Source organism: Phocoena sinus, chromosome 9 (genome assembly GCF_008692025.1).
Source record: "Phocoena sinus isolate mPhoSin1 chromosome 9, mPhoSin1.pri, whole genome shotgun sequence".
Taxonomy (NCBI): Eukaryota; Metazoa; Chordata; class Mammalia; order Artiodactyla; family Phocoenidae; genus Phocoena; species Phocoena sinus.
In genome coordinates this window covers 21399962-21422424 of record NC_045771.1, presented here as the reverse complement: position 1 = coordinate 21422424, position 22463 = coordinate 21399962, and the positions used below count along the sequence as shown (strand labels likewise).

The window sequence follows — 22463 nt, the reverse complement described above, 5'->3', positions numbered from 1 at the left end:
ACTATTTTAAATCTTAGTTTTATTTGTAATTATTCTTGCAAGAAGCCTACAGTTCATCCTGAAATCCTCCCTCTTCTTCATTGAGGGTATCTAATTAGGGCCTAAAGTTCCACTGGTTCTAGCACTCAGTATTGCGTTTCAGATGTTTCTTCCTCTCTATTCCTTTTGGCACTAATTCCAACTTTGTGGTTTCTTTCTTAAAAGTTTTTGCTTCCATTGTTGATCTCCAGGTCTATTGTCCATTCATTAGCACAGTCTTTAAAAAAAAAACAACATATGGCTATGTGACACCTCTGCTTAAACCCTATGGTTAGCTTCAGTCCCTGTTTCTGTTATCTATTGCATTCCATATATTACATTACAAGCACCCACAAAACTTTAGTGGCATATAGTAATAAGCATTTATTCTGTTCACAAGTCTGTAGATTGGTTGGGCTCACTCACGTGCTGGGAGTCAGCTGACTGTCAGCTAGTCTAGATTAGCTTCCGAGACTACTTGGCTCTGTTCTACATAGCCACTCACCTTGCTGTTGGCTAGCATGAGTCTTGTTCTCGTGTAGGGGCAGGGCTGTAAGGAGGATGAAGTAGACATGAGCGCTCAATTAGATATATTATTGTCCCATTTTCCCAAAAGAAGTCATGTGACCAAATCCACAGTTATTGGGTGATGGGCAGCACTATCCAAGGGCATAGATACAGGGAAGTGTGAGTAATAACAGCAACAACAATAATGAAGTTTATCTACCTTAGTTCCTTTTGATTAGAGTAAAAACTTCAAATTTCTCATCATAATTTGGTCCCCATCTACTTTTCTAGCCTCATCTTTTGACTTTATGTGCTAGCCATACTTATAGTTGCTAGAATTATTCAACGTTCTCACCTGTGTTCTTTGTAATAGTGTTTTCCCAGTTTGGAATTAACAGAGGCTGCTCCTCCCGTGCACCCAGCTTTTATGTAGTGTATGCCTACTTACTCTTTAAAACACAGTTCAGACTTCAGTTCCTCTGAAGCCTTTCTTGACTTCCCTAACCAGAATTAGAAGCTTCCTTAGGTGTGAACACTTAACCCCTTACATTCCTTGAATGGGTTACTATAATGATTGGTTTACATTTCTGTTTCCCTATGGAGACTCTGAATTCCTTAAGGCAGGCGTGGATCATATGCTTACTCTTTAGTGAGTAAATAGTTCAGATAAGTTAAATAAAAAATTAATGCTGGAGAAAAGCAAAGGAATGACAAATACAAAATTCAGGAGAGTGGCTGTTTTGGCAGGAAGGGGCGATGGATTACAGGGGTCCTCAAAAGTAATGTTAATGTAATATTCTAAGTTGTATTTAGAATGCAATTAATAATTATTTAAAACTAGTACTAGGAACATACAGAAATTATTTTGATGAGAATACTTTTTTTCTGTTATTTTGAAGTCCATAGAGATAAGTAAAGTAGTGATCCAGTACTGGAATTCAGATTTATTATAATTTATTACTACTTTCTTCATTTAAATACCTAAAAATCTTTTGTTGATCCAGCAGTGAAGTGAATGAGGATATATGGCTCCAGCAAAATGCTCATTCCTTCCAAAATTGAACAGTTTCATTTTGTTTTTTACACCAGTAAGTACAAGTTTTATTGTTTGATGATACCCCAGTGCATATGTTTTAAAAGTATTATATGCAATTAAAAAGCAAAATTACTATGTATAAAATAATTAAGCAACAAGGATATATTGTACAGCACAGGGAAATACAACCGTTATTTGATACTCACTTTATTTTTTTTTTTTTTTGATACTCACTTTAAATGGAGTATAATCTATAAAAATATCGAATCACACAGAAAAACCAAAATTAATTTAATTTACTTTAATTTACTTAGACTAAATAATGTATCTAATATCTCATGTAGTAGATTGAAAGATAGTAGAATGGCTCAGTTTTTAGAATAATTATTTTAAATGTTCATGTAGATATGCATGTAAGTTTTTATCAGTTCAAGACAAATTGTATTTTTAATTTTGCATTTTTATAAATCTCTTTAATATCTAGCTTAGTGGAAGACAGCTAGATTCTCATATGTGCTTTTGCATTTAATCTTTTGCAACATGTTGTTTTATGTGAGATATATGAAGAAGATTGGACCTCACATTGATACATTCTTGGAAAGGAAACTATTATTTTAATAGTAGCCTTTTTATATAATAGCACATGTACTTTTTTGATCTTATACCCCAAATTGACAAGTTGTTGTTTGCTTCTTAAAAATAATTGCACTGTAGTCTCTGAAACCATATCAGCTAATGTTTTGTAATTCTGTTACATTAAAATCCACTGATCTGTGTTGCTCTTTGAATGGATCTTTTACCCATGCTTGTTTTTTTGCTCAGTGTGTTGGTCACCTGAAAAATATTGGTTCCCTGAGTTATGCAGGTCTTCAAATGTTGACATATTATTATACAGTATCCCCCAAACCACATATGATCACTCTCATTAGAAAAATCTTTTAAGTGTTGGGAAGGTGTCAAGATCGCAGTGTCAGGTAGAAGTTTTCTAAAATTCTAAATTTGCTTAAAAATATGCATTTTATTATTGGCAACAAATTTTATCAGTTGTTTTTCTTCAAGGATAACATACTTACTTCATTTATTTTTCAGAAAATGTCTGAATAACCGTACTTGGATTGTTAGTTTTCTTTTGAGTAAATATCATGTTTCCTGGAAAAAGCAGCTACGTCAGCTTGCAGCTCAAACAATTGCATAAAATGCTTTTCCTTGAGACAACCATCATATGTCAAGTAGCACTGTTTTATAGTTTTCTAAATCTCTTTAATTGTGACTTAATAGAAAGCAGCAAGATTCATATCTGCTTCTGCATTCAGTCTGTTGTTATATCAAAAGTCATGTAGCCTCTGGAAAATATCACATACACTTATAAGAGAGTAAGAGTGAAAAGACACATTTTTTTATCTTAGTATTGTTATGAAAATAACTGTAGAATCCCTGAAGACCCCAGACTGCACTGAGAACTGCTGCTTTAATCCGCATTCCCTTTTCACATATAAACAGTTACCCAAATAATGCCTTAGTAATGTCCTTTATAGGTATCTTACTGTTACCCCCAACCTCTATCTCTGACCCAGGACTCAATTCATGATCATGCAGTACATTTCAGTGTCATGTTTCTTTAGTGTCCTTTAGTCTGGAACAGTTCCTTGACTTCTCTTTGTCTTTCTTGACCTTGGCATTTTTGAAGAATACAGGGCAATTGTTTTGTAGACTATCCTTCAATTTGATCTGTCTGATGTTTCCCCAGGATTGGATATAGGTTAAGCATTTTTAGCAGGAATGCCATGTGGAGGACATCGGATCCTCCTAAGGAGGACAGGCACATCATGTCAGTTTGTCTGATGTTAGCTTTGATCACTTGGTTAAGAAGGGTGCTCACCAGATTTCCCACTCCATATTAATAAGTAATTTGTGAGGAGACATTTTGAGACTATGAAAATATTCTGTTACTCATCAAACTTTTGCCCTTCTAGCATCCATTGATGAAACTGTTAAAGCTTTTCCCAAAGTGGTTGTACTATTTTATATTCCTTCCAGAAATTTATGAGAGTTCTGGTCGCTCCCTGTCTTCTTTCCCTGTTGAACTGCTTTGGCACCTTTCTCAAAAATCAATTGAGCATATAAGTATATGTCTCTCTTTGGACACTCTAATCTGCTCCATGATCTTTTGGTCTATTCATATTCCAGTATGACACTCCTTCAGGTCAAGTAATGTAAGACACTTTCGTTCTTCTTTTTAAAAATTATTTTGACTCTTCTAGGTCCTTTACATCTTCATATAAATTTTAGACTCATATTGTCAGTTTCTAAAACTGTTGGACTTATGATTGGAAATGTATTCAGTCTATAAATCAATCTGGAGATAATTGATGTCTTAATGATACTGAGCCTTCTAATCCATGAACAGGGTTAAATTTCCATTTATTTCAGTCTTATTCATTACCTCCCAGCACTCGGAGTTAGCAGATTAGAGGTCCTTTTTATTTTTATTGAATGGATCCCAGTGTATTTTGTTTTTCCATGCTACTGTAAATGAAACTTAAACATTTTTAATTTTCAACTTGTTTGTATCATGTCACTTTTCTAAGTCCATTTATTATTTCTAACGGTTTCTCTTCTGTTATATGTTGATTTCTTAGGATGTTTTAAACAAATAGTCCTGTCATCTCTGAATAGAGACAATTTTAACTTCTTTCTTTCCACTCTCTTTTTCTGTCATAACTTTTAATTTTATTTTTTAATGCCTTATTGCACTGATTTGGACTTCCAGTACAGTATTAAATAGAAGAGATGAGAATAGACATCCTTATTTTGTTTCATGTCTTAGCAGGAAAGCATTCTGTATTTCACCATTAAAGGGAAAATTAGATTTAGGATTTTCATACATTGTTTATCAGATTGAGGAAGTTCATTTCTATTCCTAGTTTGCTGTGAGTTCTTCCTGATGCATATTTGTTGGGTTTATCAAGTGCTTGTTCTACAATATATTTATTGATAAGATTGTGTATTTTTCCCCTTTATTCTTTTACTTTTTTTTTTTGGCCACGCCACACGGCTTGCAGGATCTTAGTTCCCTGACCAGGGATTGAACCCAGGCCCCAGCAGTGAAAGCACAGAGTCCTAACTACTGGACCACCAGGGAATTCCCCCTTTACTCTTTCAATGTGGAAAATTACCTTGATTGATTTTCAAATGTAAAATTGACTTTGCATTTGTGAAATAAAACCCTTGTAGTTATGAAATACTATTCTTATATATTGCTGTATTCTTTTTGATGTCTTGTTAAAGATTAGTTTTATTTCTGTATTCATGAGATATACTAGCTACCTGCATGTTACTTCTGCTCTTCCTCCTTTGTAATGTTGTTATTTGGTTTCAATGTTATGTTGTCCTCATAAAATATGTAAGTTAGGAATGAATAGAATACAAGTTTAAAAAAAGGAGGTCTTTTTCTTCCTCTGTTTTCTGAAAAATTTTGTGTAAAATTGATACTATTTTTTCCTTAAGTATTTGATAAATTTTATGAGTGTAGGCATCTGTGGCTGGCCTTCTCTTTGTGGAAAGATTTAAAATTATGAATCCAAGTTTTCAGATTTTTCTCTTTCATCTTGTGTCAATTTTAATAAGTTATATTTTTTCCAAGGAACATGTCCATTTTATCTACATGGTCAAATTTTACTATGTTTTTCGATGATAGTTCCTTATTTTGTTTTTAATTCCTATTGATAGTATTGCTTTCATTTCTGGTACTGGCAATTTGTATTTTCTCCCTTTAAAAAAAAATTAGTCTTGCTAGTGGTTTATAATTCTATGAATGTTTCAAAAAAAACTTTATTAATTTTCTCTTTTTTTTTGTCTGTTCTGTAGTCTCTTGGTTTCTAGTCTTATCTTTATTCCCTTTTTCTCCTTAGTTAGGAAGTAATTTGCTCATCATTTTAATAGCACTTGTGCTAATTAAGCTGAAGCAAGAAATTCTGTTATTCTCCTATTAAAACTTCAGATTTTACACTCTAGGAAATATGGCATCGATACATTATATCTTACCTGATACTTGTTTTTCAGATTATTTAATTACAGAGGAAATTCTTTCTTTCTTTCTTTCTTTTTTTTTTTTTTACTAAGCAAAGAACTTTATTAACCTTTTTTAAACTTTATTCCCAGGCTTCTTCAGCTTAATTAGCTGCAAAGAATGAATTGTATATAAGCAAAAACCAAAAAGAGCCACAGTGTCCAGGGGCTTGGGCTTAAAAATATTAGAGATCTAGATTTTATCAGATCCATAAACAAAATTTTAAAAAGCAGTCATATAAAATAGCAGCTCCCAGTAACTTCTTCAAGATTTATCTTCTTCAGAAGTTAACTCAGTTCAGTTTGCTTCATTCTTGGAAGCCTCATCAAAATTCTCCACATGGTCTGGAACTTCATCATCGTCATCCTCTCCAGTGGCAAGTGGTGCTTTTCCATCCACAGGTTATTTGGGCAGAGCTTCAGCCAGTCTCATTAAACTGGTCGGATTGTCTGCACCAAGGTGGTTTAAGGTGCTGGATAGCATTTCTGTCAGCTGCTTTGTCTCAGCATGGCCTGTAATGGTGAAGATGTTTGCTGCCAGAGATGCCTGAACTTTAGGGTTGTTAAAGTGGATGACTGTCCCTTGGTTTGTGAACATATTCACTTCTTCAATACCAGAGATATTGTTTACCCGTAACTTCTTTAAGGAGAACTGAAGTTTTTTGTCGTCTGCTGTGGCTGTTCTATGAACCACCTTCTTTCTGCAAGCAGTTCCTTTCCCACCACTGTGCATTTGTGCCTGCAGTTTGGCGAGGTTTCTCCTGGTTCATGATAGTTTCTTTCATCTTGTTGCAGTGGAAATGGGGCCGTGTAGGGGACTAGGGTTGGCACTTAGGGGTTCTCGGGCAGACCAGCTGAGGTTAGGAGCACACACACAGGGACGCAAGATGGCAGCTGGAGCGGAAATTCTTTAAGTAACATTTCTACCCTATCTGCTGAAGATTTCCCTTCACTAAAATCTCTAAAAATAATTTTTAAAATAGTAATTAGTGTGAACACTAAATTGCAGATTTAAATCAACTTAATATCTGGATTAATAACACTAATATCAAACTGTTTTCCTGTCTAATATTTTTATTCCTTCATTTAATCTAAATAATGCTGGATTACTCTTCCTATAATACTGCTTTTTTATTTTATATCCTTCTCTAGAAACCTATAATAATTTTTTAATGCTTGCAAGATTACATTCAGTTCTCCTCTGTCAGTCATTCACAGGCTTTCTATTTCTACCTTATACTTCAACTCTGTTATTTCTGTGGTAGGAATTCTTTATCTCAGTCATAACCCCACATGTTGTATTTAGTGTATTTTTGCTTTTGTTTCTCTTATCTTTGGGAGAAAAGAATCTGGAAGAGTGGAAAGAACACAGTGTTTGGCTTGGTTACACTGGGGCTTAGATTCTCTATCTTAGTTTTGTGACTATAGACAGATTACTTAGACTTTGTGAAATGGTGGTATTATTTCTTTATGGAGTTGTTACAAGGATAAATGAAATATATACACACATACATAGTAATAATATAGACAGAATTTAGTAGATATTTAACAAATATTAGTTCTCTTTCCTTTTCCCTCTTTCAGATAATCCAGTCCTACCCAATTGAAGTTCCTTTTTTTTATTTTTTCATGAACTCCTTTTTTGGGCCTTATACTACAGTTTTTTGTTGTTTGTTTTCTTTTTTTACCTTTTATTCTGTCCTGTGATACAAGTGATCTCAACTAATTAATTTTTATTGATAATATATTGTTCTTCATTTTGTTCCCTAGTTGTTTAATGCAGCTGAGTCATTTATTGTCAGGAGAGTCAATTTTATATAATGTAAAGGCTGGATGAAGAAGTCAAGACTTGGATTCTCATTCTGCTTCTGTCACTAGCTTACTAGCTTTCAGGATGATATCATTCCTCTTTGAGCTTATATCTCCTCATCTTTAAAAGGAGATCATTAAACTACACTTTTATTAAGGTTCCTACCAATTATGAAATTCTAAATATTCTTGGAGTGCCTGTTTTATGCTAGATTCTGATGAAGCATACAAAAGTATTTTGAAAAACCATATGTGTCTTTTTTTTTTTTTTTTTTCGCGGTACGCGGGCCTCTCACTGTTGCGGAGCACAGGCTCCGGGACGCGCAGGCTCAGCCGCTCCGCGGTATGTGGGATCTTCCCAGACCGGGGCACGAACCCGTGTCCCCAGCATCGGCAGGCAGACTCTCAACCACTGTGCCACCAGGGAAGCCCCCAAATGTGTCTTTAAGTAGATTGACATGTACAAAAGAATTAAGGTCTATACACAAATGACTAAAATATAATGGAGTATATAGTAAAAGCCATATAAGTGTTATAAACAGAGTGCCATAGAATATAGTTCATCTCATCTTTCCTGGTAGAGTTTAAGCTTTTCTAAGTAAGATTTGTGTCTCCTACTGCTTCTTTTATTTTCCCCTAGAGATTTAAGCCTAGTATTGGACATATATATTAGTTGGACTTGATACAAGATTCTGAGCAAACCTTTTCATGAAAGTAAACAAAATAGGGCATTTAATTTTGTCTTCTGTTATTTATTCTTTGAATTTTTTTCTTTTCATTCTTTTTTTTGCTCTCCACAGAATGGTCCTAGTGCTAGATCATGTCACAAAATGTGCATTGACATTCAACGAAGGCAAATCTACACGCTGGGGCGTTATTTGGATTCCTCTGTGAGGAACAGCAAATCTCTGAAAAGTGATTTCTATCGTTATGACATTGACACAAACACATGGATGTTACTCAGTGAGGATACTGCTGCTGATGGAGGACCGAAGCTGGTGTTTGATCATCAGGTTTGGTGCACAGATAACTGTATGGTGGAATTAATTAGTGCTCAGTGACTGTTGCTCTTAAAGTTTATTTCACATGTTATGCTGAGTTTTCTATTGGTGGTTTCTACTACAAATACCTATGACAGATAATAAAAAGAATTACTGTTTCAGTAGATATAAAGTTATTCTTTAAAAGTTATTTTCTCTTGTTTGGTGCAGAATAAAATACTAAGATCTCAAAACACAGTTGTTAATTTATAAAAAATTTATAGAGAGTAGATGGAGCAATACATATTAGGAAAAACAGATTTAGTTTTATGATATTCATAAATCATACCAATAACAACTTGCCCTTTTAAAACTTTTTATTCTACATTCCTGGAAAATTTTTAATTATTTTATAATGAGTTCAAGAATTGGAAATGTAGAGTTTTTCTTCCAATGCGAGTGAAATATATTTACTTTTGTATATAATCACAAACTCAGTATAAAATAGATAAGAATTTGGCGTGTACTAGATGAAGTTTAAATTCAGCACCAATAGAAGTCATAGAATGATGTTGTAGACAAGAAGACTATATACAGCAATCTCTTAAACCATTTAAATATTAATATGTATGTAGCTGTCATATCATCATCCCCATTATCATTGTTATCTGTCTTTGAAAACTTATTTTATATCAGTTCAGTACAGGTCAGTACTACCTCAAACAAAAGAGTAGCCACTTTGAATTCTGTAGGCAGTTTTGCTTGGCTTAACCCATATCCAAAGGTTTTTGGAATATGGGGAAGAAAAAGACTTTTAAAAAGTCTGTAACACTATTGATGAACAAAGCATTATGTATTACTTGAGAAATGGGGAGTGGTGCTAGAATTTATGACAGAATCTAGCTTATGCCTAATATCTAGGCATTAAAACCCAAGTCTTTATTTATTGTTTCTTTACCAGTTTTTGTTAATTCTTTGCTTTAAAACTTTCCTCCTGCCATATTTATACTAACAAGTAGTTTTAATAGGAGAATGGTAAGGAAAAGAGGAGTGGCTTATATGTCTATTGAGTATGTGGTGGGTGGAAAATCAAAAACATTAGTCTTCAGAGTACTCCCTAGATTGAATTTGGAACTTGTGCTGGCTGTATGTAACCGAGCTCTGTAAAGCTTTGCACTTCTCTGCTGACATCCTCAGTGTTGTTCATGTGGAAAATAAGAACTCCCAAAAAAGTTAGACTTCTTCTGATCTTTTAAAAACAGAACATCAGCAGATAACGTTGTTAGGGAAACAGTTTATTTTCTTGCCTCCAACTGGTTACAAATTTCTTTTCCAAAAGAGGCTTATGTTTTTACAGGTTGAAAAAAAGAATAATTTAGGGGTAGTCTGAGTATAGCACATATGCTGTCCTTGTGTGGGGGCCTTTGTTTCTCTTGACTTTGGTAAAACAGAATGTTCCCTGAAGCCTAGGTTCAATAATGCTTGGTTTTCAACTCATTAGGTGTTATTAACAGAACACTAGGGGTGAAGAAGCCAGGATTTCAGTGCTAATTCAGCCACCAGCTGCTTCTGTGACCTTGAACAATTAACACAATGTATAAGCCTCCATTTTCTGTTCTGTTTCATGAAAATAAAGTTGTAAGTTGGAACCTACTCCAAAAATTACTTGGAGTTGTTTGTGACACTTTAAGATTTGACACTTAACATTCAGATTTGAGAGGAACGTGAGAAAGTTAGAGGCCTGAAGATATGGTTAAAAGTTACTTTGCCATTTTGAATTTTAACATATTTAAAAAATTAAAATTCAAAGACATTTGTATTTCCTAAGGACACAGTGGCAGCTTAGTTCTGAAGCTTTCCATGTTGTTGCTTTGTGTGATCTTTCAGGAACAATGAGAACCAAACAAAAAGATTTTAAAAAAACACAAGTCACATATTCAGCAAAACCAGAAGCCAAAGAAAACCCACAACTCCTAATTCCTTGTAAGTTTAGCCAAAAACAACTGGAATACCCAGAACCTGTATTGAAACTCACAGCAATGTAATGGGAGAACTGGGAATGTAGAGGAAGCTTAGCAGAAGTACATCGTAATGGAAGTGTCATGAGCAGAGCAGAAATTGAACCCAGTGCAGCCACTGGGGGAGTCAGTTAAATACCATGTGGAAAGTGCCTAGCAAGGCCCATAAGTGGTAGATATCAGAAAGCACCATCTTCCAAAAGCAAAGGAAACACTATGACAAGTGGGGACAGTGGCTCTTTATGCATGTCCATTGAAGGAACTGGGGGAGCTCAAGGCTCGAGATAGAAGCCCCCTAAACCAGATGAGGTTCATAGTTAGAGAAGATGGCTTCACAGAAGCGCCATATTTTGAAGAAGCCATTCAGTTCAGTAGCAATAGAGGAGGAAGTCCTTGAGCAAGAATGTCACACTTCCATAGGGACCTTGTATTATCTGGTCCAGGGGAATTCAGCTCATTTTAAATATGAAAAACTAAAAAGCAGTAAACACCAAATCTTTAGAGAAGTACTCTAAAGAAAAACAATAAAAGGAAAAAGAATAGCAAAAACTTTCTTTCATGCAACAGCAGATGAAAATTATATTCCAATATTCTAACATGAATTAATTGACTTAATGAAGCTTGAAACTCTGAAGAAAACTACAAGGCATACATTCAAGAATGCAGATGAGATGGCCAAATAATAGGAGCAGGTGTAAATCTGCTGGACCTGGTAAATCTCAAGAAAGAAATTGAAGAAAAATATAGTAACACTTCAAAAAATGAAGACTAGTTTACAAGGAGCATAAAGAAGAATAGGTTAGGGTCATAAGAAAGGCAGGTAAAGAAAACAAATATAGATATAAGGGCTAGCCAGAAAATTAGATAGAGAAGGCAGGCAAAAGAGAGCCAACGTACACATAATTGGAGACATTAAAGAAGAAAACCAAAACAATGGAACAGAAGAAATATTTATACATAAAATTCAAGAAGACTTTCCTCAAGAAGGAAGCCTATTCCACATAGTATAAGAGGACCTGATATTGATAAATTCAGGGAAAATTGACCTAGGCATTCAACTCTAAGATATATATATATTACTAACACTGAATTTCAAAGATAAAGAGGCCATTTGGTGGGCAACTAGATGAAATGATCCAGAAGTAAAATGAGACTGATATCAGATTTCTCTACAGCTGTATTCAGTGCCAAGAGACAATAGAGCAATATCTAGAAGGTATTCAAACAAAAGACAGTGTGAGCCAAGGGTTTTATATCTAGCCAAACTGTCCTTCAAATATAAGCACATTTTGAGGAAATTGCTAGAAAATGGAATGTGAGCTAATCAAGAAATGACAGGAGAAACTTTAATCACAGTATTGGAGATCTCAGCTCATTGGCATTCTCCCTGGGTCATTGTGGATCATTGGCAGGCTGAACATATATTTTTACCCTCCTCCTGCCCAACATCCTGTGAAATGACAAGAGAATATATTAGTAATAGTGTAGAAAAAGAAAGAATGCCCTTAGGGAATTTAAAGTATTTGAGGGAATTTCTCAAAGAAAGCAGGTAGGATCAGATCCAACCAGAAGAAACCACAACCTATAAGATAGCAGCAACTTGAGTCTCAAAGCATATAGTTGGGGCAAACAGTAGATGATCAGTTGGAGACGAAACAGCAGGACATTTTCCAGGTTGACTGAGTAGCATTGAACTGTGATAATTATTAATAGGTCAAGTGTTCAGTGTGGTCATTGGAGCTGGACAGATAGAGCAATACTCCTAAGAGGCACTGTAGAGCTGCTGCAGAACCTTTCACAGCATCATGTCTCATCTTGCCTTACCCAGTCCCTTGAGGTAGACTACTGTATATTGCAACAGGCAAATGAATAGGGATTCTCAGATACAAAGAAGACTAAAACAATAACCCCCAAATCCAAATATTTGAAGATAATTAATACTATGAGATATGAGGTTCTGAACTCAACAGATTAAGAATCAACAAAGAAGAACAGTTTGTAATGTAAATTGAAGAAGTCTTTAAGATAAATTTAAGTGATTTCTTAGAGCAATTCAGGAGGCTATTGCATTCATGAAAAGGAAATATATAGAAAAATTATAAATTAAAGATTTGATAGTGAAATTAAAATCTCAGTAGATAGATTAAAAGTAGTGTGGACATACCTCTAAATGGTTACTAAATTAGTGAGGTAAGATTATGAGAGAAAAGTTAAACAGAGAAAAGGGTCTGAAGTTCCAACATCCACCTTATAGGAGTTCTAGAAAGAGAATGGAGGCCAAAACAACAAGAACAAACCACTCAAGGTAAAAATGAAGAAAATTCTCAGAGCTGAAGAAAGATCGTTTTCAGAATGAAAGAAATTCCAAGTGCAGATCAGAATGAATGAAAAAAGAATATCCCTACCTAGATACTTCCTTAATGAAATTTCAGAACCAAGGAAGAAGAGAAAATCCTAAAAGCTACAGAGAAAACTGGTTACCTTTGTAGGTAAGCAAGGATCAGATTAACATGAGGCATTTTTGGAGGTTGGCGGGAGGTAGGGTTACTTAGAAGGCTTTATAGCAATAGCTTCAAATTTTGTGAGGAGGAAATTATCTTGAACCCAACCTAACCCTAGCCAATTTTGTGTTTATGTGATAAAGTAAAATAAACAGACGGTTTTAAATTAAAAAGCAGTTGGGGATGGGGTGGGGAATAAGTGGCTATCCATTATTTATTTGCTTTTATTTTATTTTAATTTATTTATTATCTACTTATTTATTTATGGCTGTGTTGTGTCTTTGTTGCAGTGCGGGCTTTTTCTAGTTGCGGTGAGCGGGGCTACTCTTTTGTTGCGGTGCGTGGGCGTCTCGTGGTGGCTTCTCTTGTTGCGGAGCACGGGCTCTAGGCGTGCAGGCTTCATTAGTTGTGGCTTGCGGGCTCTAGAGCGCAGGCTTTGTAGTTGTGGCCCACGGTCTTAGTTGCTCCACAGCATGTGGGATCTTCCGGGACCAGGGCTGGAACCTGTGTCCCCTGCATTGGCAGGCGGATTCTTAACTGCTGCGCCACCAGGGAAGTCCTGTTTATTTGCTTTTAGAAATTAAATATACCTAACCTGACAGAGTAGGCTTAAAAGATTTCTTCAAGTCTTGAGGGAAAAGATTCTCTGATCTCACAGAGTTTAATAAGCCATTGGATTTTCAAACATTTTTCAGAGATTAAAAATTAAAAGGGGGCTTCCCTGGTGGCGCAGTGGTTGGGAGTCCGCCTGCCAGTGCGGGGGACGCGGGTTCGAGCCCTGGTCCGGGAGGATCCCACATGCCGCGGAGCAGCGAAGCCCGTGCGCCACAACTACTGAAGCCCGCGTGCCTACAGCCCACGAGCCGCAGCTGGAGAAAGCCCGCGCGCAGCAACGGGGACGCAATGCAGCCAAAAATAAATAATAAATTAAAAAAAAAAAAAAAAAATTAAAAGGAAACCATAAGCTGATGAACAACATAAAGTTTCCTACAGTGATTAAAACTTGTTATGAACAACATAACGTTTCCTAGAGTGATTAAAACTTGTTATTTGGGGCTTCCCTGGTGGCGCAATGGTTGAGAGTCCGCCTGCCGATGCAGGGGACACGGGTTCATGCCCCGGTCCGGGAAGATCCCACATGCAGCGGAGTGGCTGGGCCCGTGAGCCATGGCCGCTGGGCCTGCGCGTCCGGAGCCTGTGCTCTGCAACGGGAAAGGCCACAACAGTGAGAGGCCCGCGTACCCGCAAAAAAAAAAACTTGTTATTTGATAATTGACCCTCATTGAAACTACCTATCTTATCCAGGGAAGAACCAAGCTGAAGGAATAAAATTGTTTCTGTTTTGTGTCATTGTTCTAAGATATGGGAAAGAATCAAGCTAAACAGTATCTTCGTCCCTTTTTGGGTTGGTTTGGTCCGCCATGCAAGAAAGAGCTACTAAGATAAAGATGTTTATGCCTCTCCCCTGATAACAAATGAGAATAGCTATATCAAAATGAAATTTAAATATCCCCAAAAGGAAAGAGAAGCTCCCTTTGTAGACATATAAAGTAGAACCATAGGGGCTAGATAACAGAGATTGAACCAAATTAGTATGAATCTGTGAACTTACGAAAATGTAAATAGACTCACATTATGTGTGTCCCTCAACAATGTATGGATTGCTTTTCATGATATAATCATTTAAGATTAAAGGGTAGGATCACTTTCCTTTGTAGTGCCAGGGACATAAAAGCTTTGACATCTCAGTTTTTCAGCCGTGTTCCCGAAGATTTCACCCTTAAGGAATTGTAGATTTTCTCTTAATTTATGGAAGTCTGCCAGAAACCTGGGAAATGGCAAGTGAGTGAATCTATTTAGTGGTAGGTAAAGATTAGGAGGCGCTAGAATCCTTTCTTTTTAATGTTTAATATTAATTTTAAAATAAGCTTTACAGTTATTTTAATAGTTTCTTATTAAAAACAATACAAAAAATAGATAAGTAGCAGGAGTAAATTGATGGGAGGAGAGAATTGAACATATAATGGCTAGTATTTGTGCTTTAGCAACAACAATAAAAAAATAGGTGTTTTACATACACTTTATTCTTTAAACATAAATGCCACTTGTATTCAGCATCTAATTACCAACTTGAACTTACGTATTCTTCGAAATAGAATTTGTTTCACCTGGAGACTGATTGCTGCAAATGTCTTTTCTTGTGTTTGTTTTGCTATTTGGTAACAACATAATTTGAAGAATTTTGTAAAATAAATGTGGAGAGGTGAATTAAGCTGCATCACTCTTATTTGCATATCTTCTCTCTTATTAAATGGTAGCAAGAGGAATAGAATGCTTGCCTAGAATGGAGAGAAGGGGGTTTTTATAAGGAGGATGTGATCACTGTTTGCCCACAGAGTATGATCAGTGTTTACTCTTAGTTATAAGTCAGTACCTAATGTATTATTGGTTGATTTGGTGAAAATTATGCAGCTTCAAGAAAGCATAAAGCTCCTTAACCCAGCATATTTTATTCTCACTGGAAAAAAAATGGAAACCTGAAAAGGCATTTAGAAATCCATCCTGAATCTCTGCCAGGTGTTGAGCAGTATTTTAATAAGTGCATATGATAATCAGGGATGGTATTTGGTGTTATTAAGACAATGTTCACTTTCTTTGAGATTCTAAAACCGCACACATTGGTTTCATTTTAGCACATATGATAGGAACAATCTAAAACTATTCAATCTGTTGCCTTGTTCTATAGATGTGTATGGACTCAGAAAAACATATGATCTACACCTTTGGTGGTAGAATTTTGACATGTAATGGCAGTGTAGACGACAGCAGAGCCAGTGAACCACAATTCAGTGGATTGTTTGCTTTCAACTGTCAGTGTCAAACCTGGAAACTTCTTCGAGAGGACTCCTGTAATGCTGGGCCTGAGGACATCCAGTCTCGTATAGGACACTGCATGCTATTCCACTCAGTAAGAATATTCTGTACATTGTCTTATGTTATTGTGTCATGTATCTCTCAATAGGAAAAGCAGTGGTGAAATATAATTCTTCAGTAAGAGCAAATTTTTCATTAGAAATAAATGTGTTGGCAATGATAGACAAAAACAAAGCTACCTTTAACACAGAACAGTTTGCTAATTATAAGATTCTTCTGTCAACCTAATAATTCCTAAGTAGTTATCAGCTGAGTACTAATCTAGGCACTTTAATGACTAACTTCACTGCTTATATGTAGTAGCTATTTCTCTTTCTTATATACCTTTCTACTTACTGTTTTCTCTTAGTGTCTAGAAGATCAATTTTCTTATCTGTTCTTATTTTCCCCTCTGCTACTCTCCATTAAGTGCAAAGGATTAAGAATTGACTTAATGGAATTAGAATTAAAATTTATCAGCAAAAACCAGCATACAGACATTTCTTTAACCTTTTTTTTTTTTTTTTTTTTTTTTTTGCGGTACACGGGCCTCTCACCATTGTGGCCTCTCCCATTGCGGAGCACAGGCTCCGGACATGCAGGCTCAGCAGCCATGTCTCACGGGCCCAGCCACTCCGCGGCACGTGGGATCCTCCCGGACCGGGGCACGAAGCCGCGTCCCCTGCATCAGCAGGCGGACTGTCAACCACTGCGCCACCAGGGAAGCCCTCTTTAACCTTTTTATGTGCTATAGTGAAAACTTGGGCTTCTTTCTGTGAACATAACTTTAAAAATACACTGTGGAATATTTTTAACATATACCAAAGTAGAGAGAAGAGTATAATAAATTCCCATGTACTTATTTATCAGTTTCAACAGTTAGCATTATTCGACTGTTCATTTTTCATATATCTAACCCACTTATATCTTATTTTTTTTAATGTTTCTTTGATTTTTAAGTTTATTCTTAAGTTTTATTGTGTTGGGGTATTTTGAAGCAAATTCCAGACATTGTATCATTATACACCTATAAATACCGTATTGTATCACTAACAGGTAAGGACTTTTTAGAAACATAATTATAGTATCATTATAAAACCCAACCAAAGTATTGACAAAAATGATTTCTTTATATCATTTAATATTGCATTCATTTTTTTCCCTAAAATACTGAAAAATACCTTTTCATAGTTGTTTTATCCAAGTCAGGATCCAGAAAAGGTCTATGTATATTGCATTTGGTTGTTAAAGCTCTTAAATTTCTTCTAATCTGTAACAGTACTCCCCTCTCCTATTTTTTTCCCTCTGTATATATACCACTTATTCGTTAAAGCAAGTAAATCTAGAATTTCCCATTTTCTCAGTTTGACCGATTTTATACTCATGGTGTCATTTAACATGATCCTCTATCTTCGGTATTTCCTGTGAGCTGGTGTGTAGATCCAGAGGCTTGAACTTAGTTTAGATTCACTCTGCTTTTTAGGGCGGGCCAAAAGGGGAGTTGCAAGAATACTTCACAGCTGGTCTGATTGCAAAATATAAAGAGACATTTAATGCGTAGTTGTCATACTTTTGGTGATGTTAAAATTGTTCTGGTGGGTTTAGGTGTTAACAGCCTGATTGATCAATTATAAAGTTTCCTGTCAACTTGTTATCTGATGGGTTTAGCAGCCACTGATAGTCATAGACTATAGTGACTATAGTCATAGACTAATCTATAGTCATAGATTTTAGTAGGGTTTGAAAAATGGTCATTTTTCTAATCACATAATTTCTTCATTTATTAACTGAGATTGTACTATAAAAGCTTATCCTTGTTAACTAACTGGCTACCCTAATATGTAAACCGCACAGGATAGGTAATATAAATGTTTGATTCTTTTCCTCTGTCACCTTTTCATGTTAATGAGCTGAGGCTCTAGAGTTTACCAATTTTTTTTTTTTAAGTATTATTATGAACTTTGGAATTTTATTGATTTTATGTGTTTAATCCAATGCTGTCATTATTCTTTTTTTTTTTTGCGGTATGCGGGCCTCTCGCTGTTGTGGCCTCTCCCGTTGCGGAGAACAGGCTCTGGACGCGCAGGCTCAGTGGCCATGTCTCACGGGCCCAACCACTCCGCAGCATGTGGAATCTTCCCAGACCGGGGTACGAACCCGTGTCCCCTGCATCGGCAGGCAGACTCTCAACCACTGTGCCACCAGGGAAGCCCCATTATTCTTTTTGATCCCTTAATTTTTCTCTATCTTCAGCCAGTGGGAGTGCCCACCTCCCAGTATACCTTTGCATATATGGACACGTGCATATATGTATGTATGTCTTTTTTTTTTTTTAACTTTTTTTTTTTTTTTTTTTTTTTGCGGTACACGGGCCTCTCACTGTTGTGGCCTCTCCCGTTGCGGAGCACAGGCTCCGGACACGCAGGCTCAGCGGCCATGGCTCACGGCCCCAGCCGCTCCACGGCATGTGGGATCTTCCCTGACCGGGGCACGAACCTGTGTCCCCTGCATTGGCAGGCAGATTCTCAACCACTGCGCCACCAGGGAAGCCCCTGTATGTCTTTTTTAGTAAGAGAAAAATCATGAGTTCATACTGATATGTCCAAGTCAAATTTAAGATCATAGAGTTTTAAATTTTAATATCTTTGATTTTGTTTTTGTGTATCTTTTAAGGTTAAAATACTACTTCCTAATGACGATATGTTACTTGCTCTGTCTTTCTATAATAGTTTACAGAATAGCAAAACTAACAACAAAATCACTGAGTGCTGTTTAAGATTGCTTTCTGATTATTTTTCTGTTTAGGATATTGCCTACTAGGGATGGGAGTCAAAAACAAGAATTAAAATCACTAGAAGTACTACTTCTCTGTGTGATCACGTGTCTCTGTGTGATCATATCTTTGTATACAGGCTTTGTATATAGGCTTATTTGTTTCACTTTTTTCAAAGATTATTTTTTCTTTTAAGTTAAATTTGTTTTCTAATTAAGTAAAAACATATACATAGTTCTAAAGGCAAAACCGTCAGTATCCTTTTGGAGATATATGGTTTTTATCCCTGTCTTCCTGTTTTGTCACTTCCCCTATAGCTGTCCTTTATTAGTTTCCTTTGTTTCTTTTTGAAGAAAGAAACAAACACAGCACACATTACTTTTTCTCCTTTCTTACACAAAGGCAGCACCCTATAGCCATTATTCTGCACCTTGCTTTTTTTTTACTTTAATAGGATATCTTAGAGATTACCTCTTAGCAGTATATAGAGAGCTTCCTCATTCTGCTTTGTACCAGTATAGTACTCCATTGCATGGAATCTCTCGTGAAATTACATTTTTAGAGTTTTAAATTTTAAAAGGATCATTCTGAATTCTTCGTGGAAATGACTTTTTTTTCTTCTTTGCCCTTTTTTTCAGAAAAATCGTTGCTTATATGTATTTGGTGGCCAGCGATCAAAGACCTATTTGAATGATTTCTTTAGTTATGATGTGGATTCTGATCATGTAGACATAATATCAGATGGTACCAAGAAAGACTCTGGAATGGGTAAAGGCATTTAGTGATTCTTCTCTCATGTCTTAATTACTTTAGGTAGAAGACTATATCCCATTTTCTTTTCTTTCTAACCATTCTTTATCCTTTTCCCATTTGTTTAACTGAAGTGATTCTAAGAGGAAGAAAACCCTCTACCAGCTAAACTATTTAATTCAACCTGTTTAAAAATACTATATGAATTATTATTGTGATTTCCTTTGAGCAGAAAGACAGTGTGTGAATTTCTAAAGGAATTATGTGTGTGCTTGTAATGGGTGATAGTAAGAATTAATAACTTAAAAACTGTATTATCCTGTATTTGCTAATTCTTTCCACCTCACTAAATTGACTTGTATATTAGGCACATATAGTAGAGTATGTCTTTGTTCTGAGGGAAGACTTCACATAATTCATTGGTAATGCCGTATAGCTTTACAATCTCTGCATCCAGGAAGTTATTCTCCTGGTAATAGGGTAACTAGTTTGCCTGAGATAATGCCAGTTCATGTATAATTATTAATAGTGCCCCATTCACTCTCAAAAGTGTCTTATTTTGGATAATTTACATAGTTACCCTGCTTAGTAGTCACTTTGCTTGTGATTGGTATACACAGAAGAATGGTATTTGTTTAAGACCCAGTGGTTTAAAATGCCTAATTAGAGCAATAGGGTGAGAAATTAGATCAGCTTGCTTTTCCTTTTATCTATTATTTATAAATATATATATATTTTTTAAAATAGTTGTTAATATTTAGGAGGAATTTTTTTAAAAAACAAGATAGCACCATCATAAAAAAGTGCATGTGAAGTAGTTTGATCCTCAGGATCTTTCTCCCATACTTCCTACTGGGCAGAGGCTAGAGCTTTATTTTCTGAGGGAAATAGAGGCTCTGTGGAGGCAGAGGGAACAGGGTAGAAAATAGAATTAAGTCCAGGTACTGAACAGTGGAACTTCTAACCATTTCCCTGCTCTCATGACGCTAGGCATGTGTCTCCTACAAAAGGTTAGTATCACTTTCTCTGGAGAAAAATATGGCCTCATAAAAAAGATTTCCAGATACTATGGTTTGGGGATATGCTCCCCCCCGCCCATAAAATGTCTAATCTTGCCTGTTGGCCGCCAGTACAGTGGCTGCTTTCGTGGCCCAGTCCCCCTACTGTGTTGCCTACAGTTGTACACATACTGTTTTCAATTAAATTTTATTTCTTCAGTTTTTTTTTTTTGGAGTATTGGTAGCCACCTGTTAGGGTGTTATGAGGTCTAACTAAGATCAGCTGAGTCAAGTGTCTGCCATACATCATGAGCTCAGGAAGCATTTCCTTCTTTTTTTTTTTTTTTTTTTTTTTTGCGGTACGCGGGCCTCTCACTGTTGTGGCCTCTCCCATTGCGGAGCACAGGCTCAGTGGCCATGGCTTACGGGCCCAGCCGCTCCGCGGCATGTGGTATCTTCCCGGACCAGGGCATGAACCTGTGTCCCCTGCATCAGCAGGAGGACTCTCAACCACTGCGCCACCAGGGAAGCCCCTATTTCTTCACTCTTAATGAACTGTCGGTTAAGTATCTTCTGTATTAGGACCTTCCCTGTGAAAGAGAGAGACAAAAACAAAACAAACCTGAAAACAGAAATCTGGAGTGATGCACTGAACACAAGTACATGAAAATAATAATGATCAAGATCACTTTTGGTAGAGAAAAGGATACTGCATCCGTAAAACAATAATAGGATGTAATGAAAGATCAGAGACTTTTGGAAATAAATTTTGTTAAAATAAAAAGTAGGAGAGGGCTTCCCTGGTGGCGCAGTGGTTGAGAGTCTGCCTGCCGATGCAGGGGACACGGGTTCGTGCCCCGGTCTGGGAAGATCCCACATGCCGCGGAGCGGCTGAGCCTGCGCATCCGGAGCCTGTGCTCCGCAACAGTGAGAGGCCCGCGTACCGCAAAAAAAAAAAAAAAAGTAGGAGAGTTGTAAGACATCTGTCTCCCTAAAAATAGACAAAGAGACAGAGATGGAAATTGGAGAAAATAAGGATATTAGAAAATCAATATAGGAGGTCCAGTGTTGAACTCATAACAGTTTCTCCAACTATGGAGAACAAGGAAATGGAGGAGACTGGATTATAAAACAAAGAATTAACAGAAAATTTTCCTGAACTGGAAAGTATTGGTCTGCAAATTATAAATGGTCCCCTTTGGAAGTCAGTACATTGAATTTAGAAGAAAAAAAAAAAAACCTTCTCAATCGGAAGGCACATCATTGTTCGTTGTGGAATTTTACATACCAGCCATAAAAAGAATATCTAAGAAGCTGCCCCTGTAAAATAAGGTTAGATTCAAAGGAACAGGTCTTAGAATGATAGGAATTTTCAGCAACATTGGAAGCTGATAAGGGGAAACAAGTTCTTAAAAATTCTGAAGGAAAATTATCATCAACCTGGAATTCTATTCCTAGCCAAGAAGGAAGAAATAGTATTTTCAGATATAACAGGTTTATTGGTGGGGTATGTGTTTGTTTGCAAGTAATAGAAAACCAAGAGAAGAATGACTTAAAAAATAGGGAATCTTTTCTCTCACTGGACAAGAAATCCAGATATAGATAATCTGGGACTGATGTAGTGACTCAAGAAATGTCATGAAGGCCCTCAGGTTCTTTTTAGTCTTTGTTTTTCTATTTTTAACTCGCTGTAGCCTCATGGTGGCAAGTTGGCTGAAGTACCTCAAACATCATGTCTTCATTCCAGATAGGAAAAAAGGAAGGAGAGCAAAACGTACACAGAAAGCTGCCTACTTATATTTCGCTGACTAGAACTGTGAAACCTGGCTTCAAGAGAGTCTGGGAAAGCAAGCGATTAGCTTTTCCAGCCTTTATATGGTACATAGGGGAAGGAGTTTGGAAATGGCTGTTGGATCGTGTAATTAAGAGTGTCTGCCACACAGGTTAAAAAAATAATAGATCTTTTATGCACTCTTTTTTAGGAAGTTAGTACACCATATACACTAACAAAAGGGAGTAAAAGTAGTTAAAAAGTACACCATATACACTAACAAAAGGGAGTAAAAGTAGTTAAAAAGAAAACATGCTGAGA

At 36.3% G+C, this 22463-nt stretch overlaps 1 protein-coding gene and 1 pseudogene across 8 annotated transcripts in view; one reads left to right on the top strand and one right to left on the bottom strand.

Moving 5' to 3' along the window:
• The window catches only part of MKLN1 (muskelin 1), a 215527-nt gene that overhangs the window by 141385 nt on the left and 51679 nt on the right, over positions 1–22463 (top strand). For all 8 annotated transcript variants that reach the window (XM_032642160.1, XM_032642153.1, XM_032642158.1 and 5 more), the window contains exons 10-12: positions 8239–8451; positions 15684–15905; positions 19262–19391. In XM_032642160.1, coding sequence (XP_032498051.1) covers positions 8239–8451; positions 15684–15905; positions 19262–19391 — 565 coding nt within the window. The remainder of the gene's footprint in view (positions 1–8238; positions 8452–15683; positions 15906–19261; positions 19392–22463) is intronic.
• LOC116758991 lies at positions 5928–6414 on the bottom strand (annotated as a pseudogene).